The 14,985-nt window shown below is 50.6% G+C and overlaps 1 protein-coding gene across 1 annotated transcript; it reads right to left on the bottom strand.

Moving 5' to 3' along the window:
* Positions 1-2,254: 2,254 nt before the first annotated feature.
* Positions 2,255-12,987, bottom strand: LRRC47 (leucine rich repeat containing 47). Its single transcript, XM_020781252.3, has 7 exons — positions 12,192-12,987; positions 10,370-10,828; positions 9,671-9,787; positions 6,991-7,106; positions 5,659-5,761; positions 4,145-4,234; positions 2,255-2,760 (listed from the first exon to the last, which is right to left on the bottom strand). Exons 1-7 carry the CDS (start codon positions 12,918-12,920, stop codon positions 2,524-2,526), a joined length of 1,851 nt encoding a protein of 616 aa, XP_020636911.3. The 5' UTR covers positions 12,921-12,987; the 3' UTR covers positions 2,255-2,523.
* Positions 12,988-14,985: the final 1,998 nt, after the last annotated feature.

Raw genomic sequence — 14,985 nt, 5'->3', positions numbered from 1 at the left:
TAGTAGATATTCTGTTAAACTGGGAAAGTCTGCATTGCCTGCTCCGAAGGTTAAAAACAGCTTTGGAAGAAATGCAACGCACCCGTTGGAATAATGGAACTACATTTATTATTTGTAGGCTTTCAGCACTCTTACCTTTTTAGCAAATGTGGCCATCACATTTTAAAGTTCCTCCATGCAATCCAGGAGAGCTAGAAACGTAGCTATTGTATAAAGAGTTACTTTAGGCATGTGGCAGGGGCCATTGGCACGTCCTGTGGGACATATAGCTTTTTATGTTGGTATAACTTTTCCTCTTCCCAGTGCAGTGTAATTCCATTTGAACCCTCCATTTCCAAATCAGTTGGCCATGTGGGGTGTACGAGTGCGCGATGCAAAACTTTCACAGTTCTCTGTGGCTCTTAGCTTATTCCCTAAACAGAAGAGTGAAGGTCCTAGTTATATATAGTAGGACCCCCTGCATCCACAGAGGATCGGTTCCAAGACCTCCCCCCGAAAGCTGAAAAACGTGGACTCTCATAATAGCAAATGCAAGACAGCATGACCTTTGGCTCCCCCTTGTGGTTAGTTCTGATAACACCATGGAAATAAATATCACTAGCAAATGCTATACATTGCATGGCCTCTGCCTCCCCCTCATGGCCAATTCTGGCAACTTCATGGTTAAAATATATATATTTTCCTGGAATGTTTCTTTTTTATATTTTCAGACAGGGGGTAAGTGAATCAGTGGACACTAGAAGTCCTACTAGAGGTATAATTTGCTAAATGTCAGCCTCTTACTGCTGCCTGGCTTCATATAATGCTGCTAAGGTGTGCAAAAAAAAAAAGATATATATATATAGAGAGAGAAATCTTACAAGCAACCTTAGAGCAAGTGGCAGGAAGGAGGGCAGCACACATCAAAATACAGAATAGGCTTCCGAGCTTCCAGCAGGAACTTGATTCTGTACAAGAGGCTGCATTTTGCATGGAAGCAAGGAAACAAGACGATACGAGGATGTTTTCCTGCCTCCCTCCCCTTCCTCCAAGCTCAGGGAGGTGCTCTATATCTGAGAGATCATAGAAAAGTGAAGTTGGAAGGGGCCTACAAGGCCATCAAGTCCAACCCCCTGCTCAAGGCAGATGATCAGCTCTTCTCGTGAGGCTGAGCCTCTTAGTCACCCATAGGAAGGTTTGGAATCTTTACACATCCGTTTCTCAACAATGTTTCTGCACCATCCATGAAGGGTGTGTGTGTAGAGCCCGAGGAAGTGGATTTCGTTCACGAAAGCTTGCTGTTTTTTTAAATGTTTAGCAGTGCAATAAAAGGCATCACCTAATTGTGCGTTTGTGTTATCTTCGGGACCACATCAGCCTCTTGTTCTTTCAGTGTAAAAAAAATAAATAAATTTAAAAAGGGGGGGAGACAAAGTTTTAAGAGGTTAAAAAAGTTTCATTTGCTGAGCGGGTCAGATACATTTTGGCCCACGGAAGATTTATGACATCTGGAGCAATAATATTAGGCATTCAATGCAGAGATCTCTGACACTGAGCAGCAACTGGGCAGGTCCCTAGAATATGGGCACGCTGGAACAATGAATAAAAAACCCAAGTCCTACATTTTAAGCTTCTTCTCCACACTGGGCCAATGAAGGGATCAGAATCCCAGCTTAAAGGGCTGAGGGGTGGAACAGACTGGGAGCTCTAATGCCAAAAAAAGCAGTATTTATGAACACTGGCTGTGATTACAGGCTGGAAGTTCTTTGCCGACTCAGCAGGGGAACAGCCCGGGAGCGAAAAGACCGCGGGGTCCTTTCCTGCACATCGGAAGGATGGAGGACAGAGTAAGTCAAATGGGAGAGGACTCTGGCTAAACCATAGGTTCCCAACCTTGGGGTCCCCAGATGTTCTTGGACTGCAACTCCCAGAAATCCTGGCCAGTGGTGAAGGCTGCTGGAAGTTGCAGTTCACGAACACCTGGGTGAGCCAAGCTTGGCAACCACTGGGCTGGACCTTTGATGCAGTTTACCTGGGGGTGGGGGTGGCAGACAGCATCACAGGATGTTCCTGCCTGCCTATTACCTCCAAGGTCAGGGGGTGCCTCCCACGCATCCCGGGCATTCAGAGACCCTGCCTGCTTCGCAACTCAGCTGCCGCCCCCCCCCCGTCCCACTCACTAATGGGGCATTGATGTTGGTGCAGAGGTCTGCATATCCTCGAGCCGTAAACAGGGAGTCTGTTCCTTTATAATAAATAAAATCCAGCACCGTCGTCCCGGAGAGATCTGAACTCATCCCAGGCATGGATGGGAGGTTCTTGCTTTATTAACCAAGAGGACCTTCGGAGTCTCTTTCTCGAGACCGCAAAACCCTGAACCGTTAAAAGGCCCGCCGAGCCGTTTCCCAACCCCACCAAGGTAGAAATATCCAAAGCCTGATAGGCTGCCCTCTGTATTCAAAGCAAAAAAGGTTTCCGAGGGAGGTGACGGCTCACGACATGGCATAACATCACAAGAGGAGGGAGCCAGGGGTGGGGAGGCGCTTAATGAATGACAGTCACGAGGGATGAGACTGTGCTGAGATCTGTCTTGGAAGGGTAGACCACTTTCAAGTTCCCGTCTGTGTCCACCACCCGAACCTGCTCCAAGACCAGGGGGGAGTTTTCGGAGACCGCTTCGGGGCTCGAATTTCCATGACTGACCATTTCGTTCGATTCTTGGTCGGAACTCGGTTCTCCGTCTTTATTTCCCCACGTGGTCCTGTTCAGCTCTGCCATTTTCTGTCACAAAAGGAAAAGAGTGTCATGCGTTCGAACGGATTTCGTGGAGTCAAACTCAGCGCAAGTCCTGTCAATTCAATAGGTCTACTTTGTTCGGGGACAACTCTTGGCTTTAACCCAGACTTTTTCAACAGGTAAGCTAAGATTTCCTTCAGCTGTTTGGGGGGGGGGGAACGGTCAGTCCCAGTTCTGGGGGAACGAGGGAGCCAGAAAGGCCACCTCCAAGCCATTTGTCACACACGGTGGGAGCCATTGCGTCCAAAGAAGTAAAACAGCACATCTCAAGTTGGCCCCTGCAATACTCAAATATTGGGTGGGGAGTCAATATTAAAAGAAAAATCTTAGAAATATATATATTTTCAAAGCTAAAGTTACTAGAACTGGCCCCTAGAGGGAGACCATGCTATCGTGTTTGTTATAATCCGCATGTTTCAGCATCCACAGGGTTGCTTGGGACTGTTCCCCTGCAGAGACAGGGGCCCAACTGTAATGGTGCACGGAGTTAGAAAATATCCCAAGTGTGATCTAGTCCAAAACAGCAAGACATCAAGGTTGGGGAAATATCCCTAGGTGGGCCACCTCTACCCTGCACTTGTCATTTTGATTCTGCTGCAGCCTCACACCCTGTACTTCTGAATCTTCATTTGGCCTCTACATGTTGTGTGTTCAAATCTGGGACTCCGCAAAAGCTGCCATGGCCGGTGGCACCGAGTCCCTCCCTTTCCAAAACTAACTTCCTTCCTTCCTTAGCCCCAGGAGCCCCATCCTGGGGCCAGGTGGTCCGCTGGGACTGGACCCTCGTGTTTCTTGCAACCTCAGGCAGCCCCATTCCCTGTGAGGTCCAAAGCATGACCTTCTGGGCCTGGCTGGAAAAGCTGATAGCAACCGCTGGGAGTGATGATGAATTTAAAAAACGATGCTGGCCATAACAGCAACACTGTCTTTTGACACGAAGAAGTTTTTATGTTCCAGCTGCTAGTTTCTGCGCATGCTACATCAGCCCATCCAAGCGACAGTTACCTGGGATCACAGATCTTACGGTGCCTTATAATGAATGAAACAACGTCTCTCTTAAGCCAGGGGGAGTTTACTCTCTTCCTCTGGCTTAAGTTTCTCACTGCCTCTTTCCATGCGTCCTTCCGGCTCATGTGCTTTGCCTCTCATCTCCAGCTTCGTTGCTTAGGGCTGGGAAACCTCCCATCTGAACTCTTGGAGAACCACTGATCCTGGCCAGAGCTGGCCACTCAGGGCCAGATGGACCGAGAGTCTGATTCGGCAGAAAGCAGCTCCTTATCTTTCTGCCGTCAAGTAAGGAGTCTGCAAGTTTCACTGTGAACCGGAAGAGGGAAGGGTCAGGGCAGTACAAAGGCAGGTGAATCCTTACAAGAACGAGGGCATCCATGACATCCTTGCAGATCTGAAGGCTTGCAGCACTGGTCACCTCCAGGAGGACGTCCGAGCTGGTCTTCCCAAGCTTTAAAAGGGAGGCAAAAAGAGAAAAATTGTAACCGAGCCACCAGGAACACAGTTATTAACTCTCATTTGGGTCTTTTACATTCAGATGTGTGTAAAACGAGAACAAAGCGCGGAAGCGAAGTTTCCTCTGCCCTCTTCCCCCAGTGGAGGTCCCAGTGCCTGGTGTCCCTTGCAGACGGTTTTGCTTTCAAAAGAAGCTCTCCGTAGGGACAAGATGGCTTATCGAAAGTCATCGCGAGAAAAGCAGCCACGGTGAGGGAGGAGCCCTTCACCCGTTGCAAAACAAACTCATGCCAATTCACAAGCCAGGCCAAATCGCAGGAAGCATATGCGACTGAAGTTGGCCTGGAGACAAGCTGTAATGCTTGTGGCTCAGTTTACTTATTTTCCCCTCCTCACCTGCCTTCTCGTGGACTCATTGAATAACGGAAAGGGCCTCTACGGCCGTCGACTTCAAACCCTTTTGCTCAGTGCCCTCTCACTAGGAGGGGAAGCATGAATGTTGCCAAAGGAAAGCTCAAATCCAACCAGCAACTGCCTCTAATGTTGCTGCCCTTTAGAGTAACAGCAATATATACATTTTGTACATTAAGTGGTAACGCCAGTGACTCTTCTCTGGTGCAACAAGTGATATTTACTTATTAAGCTGGCCAGAGGACTAAAACGGCCACCTCCTGGCATGTCTGGGCCATGGAAAAATTGAGCTGGAAGGGGCCTAGAAGGTCATCAAACCCACAAGTTCATCTCTCTGTGTTGTATCCCGGTTTGCACACTCAGCCAACGGGCTTTCCTTGTTCGACAGGGGCGAGGGGGTGGGCGGGCAGGCGGGCCCTGGAACCTGAGAAGAGCTCCTAACAGGGTTGTGGCCAAAAAAAGGTTGACAAGGTCTGGCCAAAGAGAGACCTTGGGGATCCTGTCTAATTCTACAATTCAGTGACAGCTGGTGCCACTGCATGGTGGTTTCCTAATTTAAGGTGTGTTGACTAAGACTGTGAGCCTACAGGGAGGGATAAGGTACAGGAACTAAGCAAGACGACATGCTTCAAAAGGGAACCACCCCGTTCACCTTCAGCAGGAATTAAGTCTGAACCCAGAACCACATGCAGGAGCCAAGGACGTGGCTAAATGAAAGAACTCAGGTTTAGTGATCTGGCGCCAAGAAACAGGGGCCAGAAGGGGGCCCTCCCTCGTCCCCTTCCGCATGAGACAGCACCACCTCATCTGAAATCCCAACTGGAGGCAACATGAATGGAGAAAGCAACCGTCCTTCTGCCTGCCTGTTGCAAATCACCCTTCGGCCCCTTGGCTTTGTCAGTTTCAACAGAGAGGCTCGAGTTCCGGGGCTCAGGTTTATCTGTGACGTGCATTTTTAAATGGGTCTTAAAACAGGCTCGGATCACCATCCAGTCTGAGCGCTCGCACCTTTGTCTTCTCGCTGTTTGTGATGGGCGGGAAGGAAATCACAGCGCCTTCGGCGTCCATCAGGCATGGGTAGAGCTCTTTCCCATCTAGCAAATGAAGGTACCTGGATACGGAGGAGAGAAGGCAGACAAAACCTACTGGGGGGGGGGGGCTTAAAAATTCCTTCAACCGCGGTTTAACATTGCAACGGCTTACAACAAGGAGACGTATCTGCTCTTCAATTTTAATTATGTTGTGAGCGACTCCGAGCCCCAAAACTGGGCGAAAGGCATCGAACAGTTAAAATACAGACCAGTGTGATAACATGATACATAAACACAGAATCTAGAGAGTTGCTTACCACTAGCTCCTAACTCTGTCCAAAGGTGTGCTCTGTTAAGCCATGGGTTCTCCACCTTAGGACTATAACTCCCAGAAATCCTGGCCAGCACAGCTGGTGGTGAAGGCTGCTGGGAGTTGCAGTCCAAGAACATCAGGGTGAACCAAGGTGGGGAACCACTGTGTTAAGCAGAACACTGCACTCCCCCAGAGCACCGTGTGCAAGTTCTCTTTTCAGAGCCAGGGTGATAAGGTCTGGGTTCAAATCCCAGTTCAAAGAACAAGGCTCAGTGGGTCACCTTGGGCCAGGTGTTCTTTCCCTGGAGGAACACACCTCAGCATTGTTGCGAGGATTAAAAGCATGGAGGAGAGAAAAAGAGAAGTCAGATTTCTGGAGGAGTCGTCAATGAGAAGCCCATGCATTAAAGCACCTTAATTTTCCTTGAATAACTACAATGTCCAGCCCCGTCAGAAAGAGCATCAACATTTGCTTACTGCTTGCTCTCTTTTCTCCTCATTTATTTTTGCTCTTCTGACTCCAACAACACTATTTGTACGTGCTACAAGTCTTTTAAATTAACAGATATAAAAAAACCCCCAAACTTCCACTTGCCAGGAAGCTTTCTTAAATACCAGAAGAGGGTCCTTCCTCTGATACCTGGTTTTCTTGGGCAGCCCATTTATATGTTAGGAATTACCAATTGTGCCACCTGGACAACACAGAAAAAAAAAAACCTCCAGGGACGAGGAGCTCCTTATTGACATGGGATCCATTCCAAGCCCCTCTTCCCTCGGAAGCTGAAAAATTTAATATTTCAAGTATTTTCAGATTGTGACTAAGCGAATGAGTAGACACAGATCTCAATGATAATGTGTGTGTGTGTTTATACTGAACTTTGTGGGGCGTGGGAAGGAGGATCTGGAGGCCCTGAGCCAAACCTGGGAGCCGGGGCCCTTCTCCAAAAGGCCCAAGCTTCTCGAACCCATGGCTGGGTCCCTGAGCCGAACCCTCACCGGTGCAGCCCAGAGATGTTCTGCCTCTTCTTCTGCTTGCGCTGCTCCTCAGCCTCCGACTGCAGCTGCCGAAGGAGGTCTCTGGCCTTCACTTCCTTCCGGCCCAGCGGGATGACCTGCCATGGGAAGGAACAGCAAAAGCCATCAAAGGGGAAGATTGCACACACCCCCCCATCGCCACCGACCCTCCGTCACTGCCCTGGTTCCCCTGCCAATACTCGGGAGAACCTTAGGGTGGACAGCGGATGCCTTCTGCAGAAAAAAGAGGCCGGGGGTTCTCCCCTGCTCTGAGGAGAAGGGTTCAAGCCTCAAGGTGCAAGCGGTAAAATCCCAGTACTGCAGCTAAGACTTTGCTCACAAGCCGGGATTAGAGGGGAGGGGCTTTGTATTCAAACATGAATCCCACCCGTACAGGGGGGACCGGCCTGATGAACACTAATCGTTAGTATCCAGTAAGTACGGGCCAAAGACTTTATGGTGAAGTACTGGCTTAAACTTATTTTTTTCATTGGAAGGCTTGGCCCCATGGATGCTCCTAGATACTTTTCAGTTGAAGAAGAATATAATTGAAAAGATATTGAACATCAGCTTTTCTCCCAGTACAGATAGCAATCGGTCTCACGGACGCCATCAAGGCAGTGAAGTTAAGGATCTGGGATATAGAATTACAGGACCATGTTGGCCAGCTGGGGAAATCTAAATTTCTTAAGAAACCTGCTTTTATCACCTCTTCGTATTTATCCAGTACTATCTCATTTAATGCCACAAGGGCTTTTACAACTAGCTAGACTTAATGTTTTACCTTCTAAGCTTTTGGAGGAGAGATTTCGAAGTTCAGACTGTCTCCATCAGACTGTCTCTGCCTTTGTAATAGTGACAACGTTGAAACAGTTGAGCCTGTTCTCTTATGTTGTACTTGCTATCGGGATTTACATATGGAGCTTTTACTTCCTATTATCTGTAAATCTCCCGGAAGATCAGAGGAGTATTATGTACAGTGGCTACCTTACTCTCTGGCAATACTTCTGATATTATAAGACAAGGGGCCAAATTCTGCGCTACACTGATAGTTATTTGCGACCAGATGTTCGGGTTGCTATCTAAGACAGACAATATAATCCTTTTATAACGTAACACTGGCCAAGGTTACACCTGTTTTAAAGATTTAGAGTCAGCTTAGCTGATTATGCTTTTATTAATTTGAAATAAGAGGTTGATTTAGCCTGTTTTTAACGGGGAAAATTATAATTCCGCTTGATTTTATGAAATTGCAATTCTATGTATTTATTTTATATTGTTCTGGTCTTGCCGGCCCTTGACCGTAATAAAGTTATCAGCCTCCTCATCCTACAGGAATCCCGCCAGTACAGCCTGATTAACACCAACCCCCAGAACCCGCCGGGTCACTTACTGCGCGGTGTGCGTGGCTGGCATCGTCTTCAGTTGCCCAATCGTGGCAGCAGCACTGCGGCCACCGTCCCGCCTCCCTGCTTGCCCAGCCGCTCTGGCAAAGGAGTGGAAGGACGAGTCTCCCTGCTCATCCGTGGAGTGGCCGGGCAAGCAGAAAGGCGGGAGCCGGGGTACTGCTGTGACTGGGGTGCTCACGACGGCGACAGCCATGTGCCCTGTGCAAAAAAACCCAGCTGGTTCTGAGGGTGGGTGTGAATTGGGTCGGCCACCTGTGCCGGTGGGCACACGAACCACCCATTTCTGCCTGGAATGAATTCCAGGTCGCCGGCTCGAGGTTGACTAAGCCTTCCATGGCTGGTAAATTGGGTACCCAGCTCGGTGAGAGTGGGGGTAATGTCTAGCCTGCGTAATTAAATTGCAAACTGCCCAGAGAGTGCTTTACGCACTAGCCGGTGGCATGCAAGTAGCACTCTTTTTTTATTTTTTGCTTTGAATACATAAAGGCTTAACATGACAACCAAGCGCTCTCATGCCAAGGAAAGCCCATCTCTCAGACTGCAGACTCTGAAAGAGGGGCAACCTGGCCTCAGAGAGTCAGGAGCCAGTGCTGCTGTTCTAGCCACAAGCAGCAGAAACGAAAAAGGCAAGTGGGTGCTGGTGGAGAGAGAGGGAGTAGCAGAAGATCCATTGCAGGCAGTACTCTTGGCCTGGTGGTTAAACTGCAGGACTGCAGCTAAGACTCTGCGCACAACCTGGGTTCAATCCCGGGCAGCCAGCTTGTGGTTCACTCAGCCTTCCATCCTTCTCAGGTTGGTAAACTGAGTACCCGACCCCTGATGTCTGTATGCAATGTGCAGCCTGCATAATTATATTGCAAACCTCCCAGAGAGTGCTTTAAACACTATGGGGCAGTATATAAGCAGTGTGTGTTTTTACTGTGTCTTGTGCCAGCCCTATTCCCTGGCAAAGTACAGGAAAATGCTCTCTAGGTTCAAGCTTAATAGTATCAAAGACCACATCCTCAAATGATTCAATCTATTCCCTTTTCTTTGTCACCTTTCTCCCAAAAAAGGGACTAAAGGTGGCTCACATGTTATTAAAAGACAGCTAGAACGCAGTAATGAATTACTTCATTAAAAAAACAACTAAACATGCAAGGGAACTGCAAACCATTCCTAAAAGCAGTTTAAAAGCACTAAAAGACACATGAAACCACAGTAACAACCCCCTCCTCACCCCAGAAAGGCAGCTAATGGCCTGCAAATCCTACCTTCAAATCATCGGGTGGCCGAGCATCGTAGAGAAGGGGACCCTTCACCAGCCGCAGATCGTGGGTGGCGATGGTGGCCGCCGTCCGCTTCTCACAAATGTCTTCGTGGAGTTTGGTCTGAAATGCAAATCGAGCCATTATTGTGAGAAAGCTGCCTTAAGGGTGTTACAGAAGGGATCTGTCCTTAAGTTCTGTGTGTTTATTAAAGCATTTTTCATTTTTCTCCCACACGCTGGCCTGGCAACCCCACCTGCCTTATGGAATCAGGCTGGGAGATATTGCAGGAGGCAGGCAGGAAGTGAACAGCGAGCTTTCACCCAACCCTGTCACAGCCCTCCATGATTCTTTACAAACAGGTCAGAATCCTACCTGACAGTTATATGGTGACACAAAGGTGTAAATCACAGGAGTTAACTGACAACCTGCCATGCGCATCTTCATCCAGCAGCAACTTGCACGCATGGCAAAGGGTACATGGGGCAGTTTATCCGCACCCAGCGGCGGCTCTTTACCCCGCTGCACGTTGGCCAGGATAAAAGACCCAGAGAACCTCAAAGGACATATTTTTAAAAGCTCAGTTCCTATGAAGGTATCTCCCAAGCAACAGATTCCACCGAGCCTACCACCTGAAACCTTTCCCTCCCTGCCCAAATCTCGCCTGCACTTGGGGATTAGCGGGCGGCCTCTTCAGAGCCCTACCTGGGCAGAGAGAAACCTTTTCAAAGCATTGCCTGGCTTGAAATTCATGCCTTTCACCACGCAGCAGACGATGTACGGCCGGACCTCTTTGACCCCGGGACTGGCTTGGACGACCAAGGGTGTCGGGTTCTCAGCAATGTGGAGGATTTTCACCATCAGCTTCCGGGTCTCTTCCTCCTCCTCCTCGGCGTCGCTGCCGGCTTTCTTCCTGCTCCTTTCTCTCTTCTTCTTCCTCTGCTCGTCTCTCTCTGCGCCGTCCGGTTTGCCCTTCCCCTTGCCGCCCCCTCGCCCCCCGGCCCGCAGATACTCCAAGATGGATTTGGTTTGGCAGCTGTTCACCATCTTCTCCAGCCGTTTGTCTTTGAGAGTGTTCCCTTTCAAGTTGACTTCCTTCAGCTTCGGGCAGTCCGCCAACTCCACGGGGATTTCCGAGAGTTTGTTATTAGAAACGTCCAAGACCTGCGGAAAGAAAGACCATCAAGCCTAGATCTCTTCTTCTGATCTGGGTGTTGCTCTAGGTAGCCCAGCTGGCTCAATTCATTGGACATTCTATCTGATGAGCCACCTATTTTGTAGCCGAATAGTCCAGATATGACACTTCCATTTAAAGTAGCGGTTTTTATACTGCATGACCATAAGCAATAAAGGAGAGAAGGACTTTCTGTTAAAAATAAATGCATGCAAACCAGTGCCTTAAATGCAAAGCAAAACATCACAGCAACACTGGTGTTAAAATTTGTTAGGGAAAATCGAAGTGTGTGTTTGTGGGGAAGCATCGAAGTGTGCTGCTTACATACAGCCTCATAGTGCTTATGCCACTCTCTAGCCAGTTTACAACATAATTATGACTACACATCCACCCCCCCCCCAGCCAGCTGGGTATTCAGTTTCCTGACCTTGGAAGGACAGAAGATTGAGTGAACCTCAAGCCGGCTGCCTGGAATTGAACCCAGGCCACATGCAGAGTTTTGACTGCAGTATTCCAGTTTAACCACTGCGCCACCTTTAGGCACTGCACCTACACCATGGATCCTGGCATTTGAACAGAAGTATTCAAAAGTATTCAGTAGAATAGATAACCACTTTTTCTGGCACCCTGCACACCAGCTATCTTGAACTATGTGCAGAGGGTTAGTCTAGATTCACATTTCTTAGACACTTTTGACTTTTTAAAGGTTTTTCCCAGGCCTGTAACCCAGACAACAAAAAACGAATCTGGCACCAGACTGGTCACAAGGACACAGGAGAACAGAAGGACAGTGGGTCTGATGAGGGGGTCTCTTTTTACTCTTACAGAATGGTTTCAGTGCTCCCTTTGCCAAGTGCTCCCAACTCGGCCTTAAAACCTCTTTTATTATTCCACCTGATGTGTGTTCAGAGCAGTATTTCCCAACCTGGAAGTCATGACACTCAAGGGGGACACAAAGTGGGTTATTTTGGGGTGGGGATTGCCTTCTTAAAATTCCCCCTTAACTCTTTGGAAGTCAGATATTAAAGTGAGCGCATACGTCTATGTATAATGACAACTTATTACGATCCATGACCAGGAAGTGTGTCTATGTATGAGAAACAGGCTTTATTAGAAGAGAAAGAAGCCTCTACTGTCTGAGAAGGGGTGACTTTACCCCATTAAATATGCTCACCGGGACCTCTCCCCTTTCCTGGCCTCTGCTAGAGAAGGAAGGGAAGGAGCAAGTCTAAAGGAACTGGCCTCTCCCAGTGGCACCAGCCAGTCCCCCAAAGGGAACTGGTTTTGCTTAAGGGAAGCAGTTCCCCTCCCGCAAGGGCCCCGGCTTCCCTCCCTTCTCCTCCTCCTCCTTACCTTGAGGCCGGCCAGGCGGGCGATGGCGGGGCCCAGCTCCTCCAGCTCGTTCCCGGAGGCCTCGAGGACCCCCAGCAGGGCCAAAGGGGGAGCGTGGCTTCGGCGGCTCCGGGCGCTGCCGGCGGGGACGGTGGTCGGCGGCGGCAGGAGCGTCCCCGGGAGGGCGCGCAGGCGGTTGCCGGCCAGGAGCAGCTCCTGCAGGGCCGGGGCGGCGCGGGCCAGGCCGGCTCCCAGCTGGCGCAGGCGGTTGTGGCGCAGGTTGAGGAGGCGCAGCTCGGGCAGGGCCGGCGGAGAGTCTCCGGCCGCCGCCTCCGCCTCCTCTTCGGCCCCTCCGAGCTCGGCCGGCAGCTCCTCGAGGCCGTTGCCGGAGAGGTCGAGGGTGCGGAGGGAGGCCGGCAGGAGGCGCCCGGCCCGGGAGAGGCCTGCGGGGCCCAGCCCGCAGCCCGGCAGCGCCAGCACCTGCAGCCCCGTCAGGCGGCCCAGCACCGGCCCGGGCTCCCGCAGCGCCCGGCAACCGCCCGCCCCGCGGACCTCCAGCGAGCGCAGCGAGGCGCCCAGCCCGCCCAGCGCCGCCGGCAGCCGCCCGCCCGCCGCCCGCACCCGCCGCTCCAGCGCCTCGCCCGCCTCCAGGCTCACTTCGCGGCGGGCCCCGGCCCCCTCCAGCTCCGGCCAGGCCGACGGGCAGCCCGCCGCCGCCGCCTCGCCCTCCTCCTCCGCCGCCGGCTCCATGGTCACGGCGCCGCCGACGCCCGGGCCCCACTTCCGCCTCGCTGCCTTTCACTTCCGGCGCTGGACTGACCTCACTTCCGGCGCCTTTTCCGGGCGAGAAGGAAGGCGCGGGGGAGGCAAGGCCAGAGCTACCTTCCCCGCCCAAGAGGAGCAGCTGACGTTCTGGCCCCGCCCCCAGGCAGCTTCTATTCGCTGGTAGAAACGCCTTTGTCCCAGATACCGGAATGCTTGAAGGTGTACCTTGCTGCGCATGTCCACGGTGGCTTTTTTTTATAGGGAAAACTACAGTTCCCAGAATTCCTGAGGGGACGATGGGGATTCTGGGAGGTGTAGTCCAGAGTAACACTTCTCTGCAGAACTCGAGGCCTTAGCCTCTGGCGGGGCTTGGGAGTAACTAGTAACTCAGCTAGGTGTAACTTGTTCCTTTTCGGATGACAAGAGGACTGGTAGTTACTGGCACTTTTTAGGCACGAGTGCTAACGCCTGTTCCTGGTAGAAACGGGGAAAGCAAGAGACTCCTTCATTAATGAAGTTACTGAAATACAACACCAGCTGGCCCACTAATACAGCAGGACCCCCCCCAGGGATCAGTATCCACTGATTCACTCATCGGCGGTCTGAAAATATTAAAAAGAAAAATCCGGGGGGGGGGGGAAATATCTCAAGGTGAAATTACTAGACCTAGAGAGACTATGCTAATTATACCATTCATATTAAAATCACGTTTACTATCTGTGATTTCATTATATGTGGGAGGAGGGCTAGAAAGCAATCCCTTGTGGATACGGAGGTCCTCCTGCATTTGTTTATTAGCCCATCCTTTCCAGAACGTGGTGCTTTTGTAATTTAGGAGGAGGAGGGAGGTAGGTCCTGTCACCACCTTTTTTCAACCTGCGACCAACTTCTCACCTACCAGGAATCCAAATGAGCCCACAGGCCTACATTCTCCACAGTTGTTCCTTTCCAACCACAGTAGATCCAGGCGCTCCACAGGCAGGAGCCCAAGAATTTGCCGTTTCGAAGAATTGGGGGGTAGGTTTGGATGTCCAGTGCGGCAGGGGTCTCTCGTCCTGTGCAGGAGCCCTGCTCCTTGAAGCTTCCAAGCTCTCCAAGGCTGGGGGGGGGAACAGTTTTGCAGGGGGCAGCCCTCGATTTGAATCTGAGACTTTCCACGGTGCTGTTGGCTTGAAGAGGTGGCTATGGGACGAAGACCTGCCTTTAAGAACAGGGGACCTCGGCGCGTCCCTGCTCGCTTTGAAGCGCTTGTGATGCGAAGACCGTCTGGGTCTCCCTGCCAGCATCGACACTGGGGTTCCTATCTATGGTGTGAACAGAGGAAGCCGTCTTGCACCAGGTGCGGCCGGCCAGTGACTTGTAGTCAACACTGTGTGCTGCCCTGAAGGACGTGGCTTGTGAACCAGAGGTCACCTCCTTTCATCTGCAGAAGGTCCCGTTTCAGTTCCTCGGCATCTCAAGCTCAAGGGTTGGGTGCCTGGCGCCTGCTCTCTAAACTCTTGGGAAGGGGCCTTCAAAAGGACTAGCAACCTGATTCTTTTAAACTGGAGGGGCTGGTGCCCTGAGCCAGGATGGGCTCCAGGGAAGGCTGGCTGAGGAGTCACTTACGTACAAATCAAAGCCATCAAAGATATGGGTCCTTCATGAGGCAATTTTACTGACACGGCTGCCAGCGATTATGGATCAACCAAGGTGCAAGTCACACAGATTGCGACAAGCCCTTATATTGGAATATAAGGGAATACATTAGGACCTCCTTATCCGAAGGACCAGCATCCACTGATTTGCCATCTGAAAATATTTTTAAATGTTCCCCAAATACTTTATTTAAAATATTTTTATCCCACGTTTCTTCATTTAAAAAATCCCAAGAAATGTTTCTAGCAAGGCAATTGCCAAAACTGGCCATTAGAGGGAGTCAGAGATCATGCCTTATACCAGTGGTCCCCAACCTTGGACCTCCAGATGTTCTTGGACTTCAACTCCCAGAAATCCTGGCCAGCAGAGGTGGTGGTGAAGGCTTCTGGGAGTTGCAGTCCAAGAACATCTG

The sequence above is a fragment of the Pogona vitticeps genome, chromosome 7 (genome assembly GCF_051106095.1).
Source record: "Pogona vitticeps strain Pit_001003342236 chromosome 7, PviZW2.1, whole genome shotgun sequence".
In the NCBI taxonomy this organism is placed as follows: Eukaryota; Metazoa; Chordata; class Lepidosauria; order Squamata; family Agamidae; genus Pogona; species Pogona vitticeps.
The sequence above is the reverse complement of the archived record's forward strand: the minus strand, read 5'-3'. Positions and strand labels throughout refer to the sequence as shown.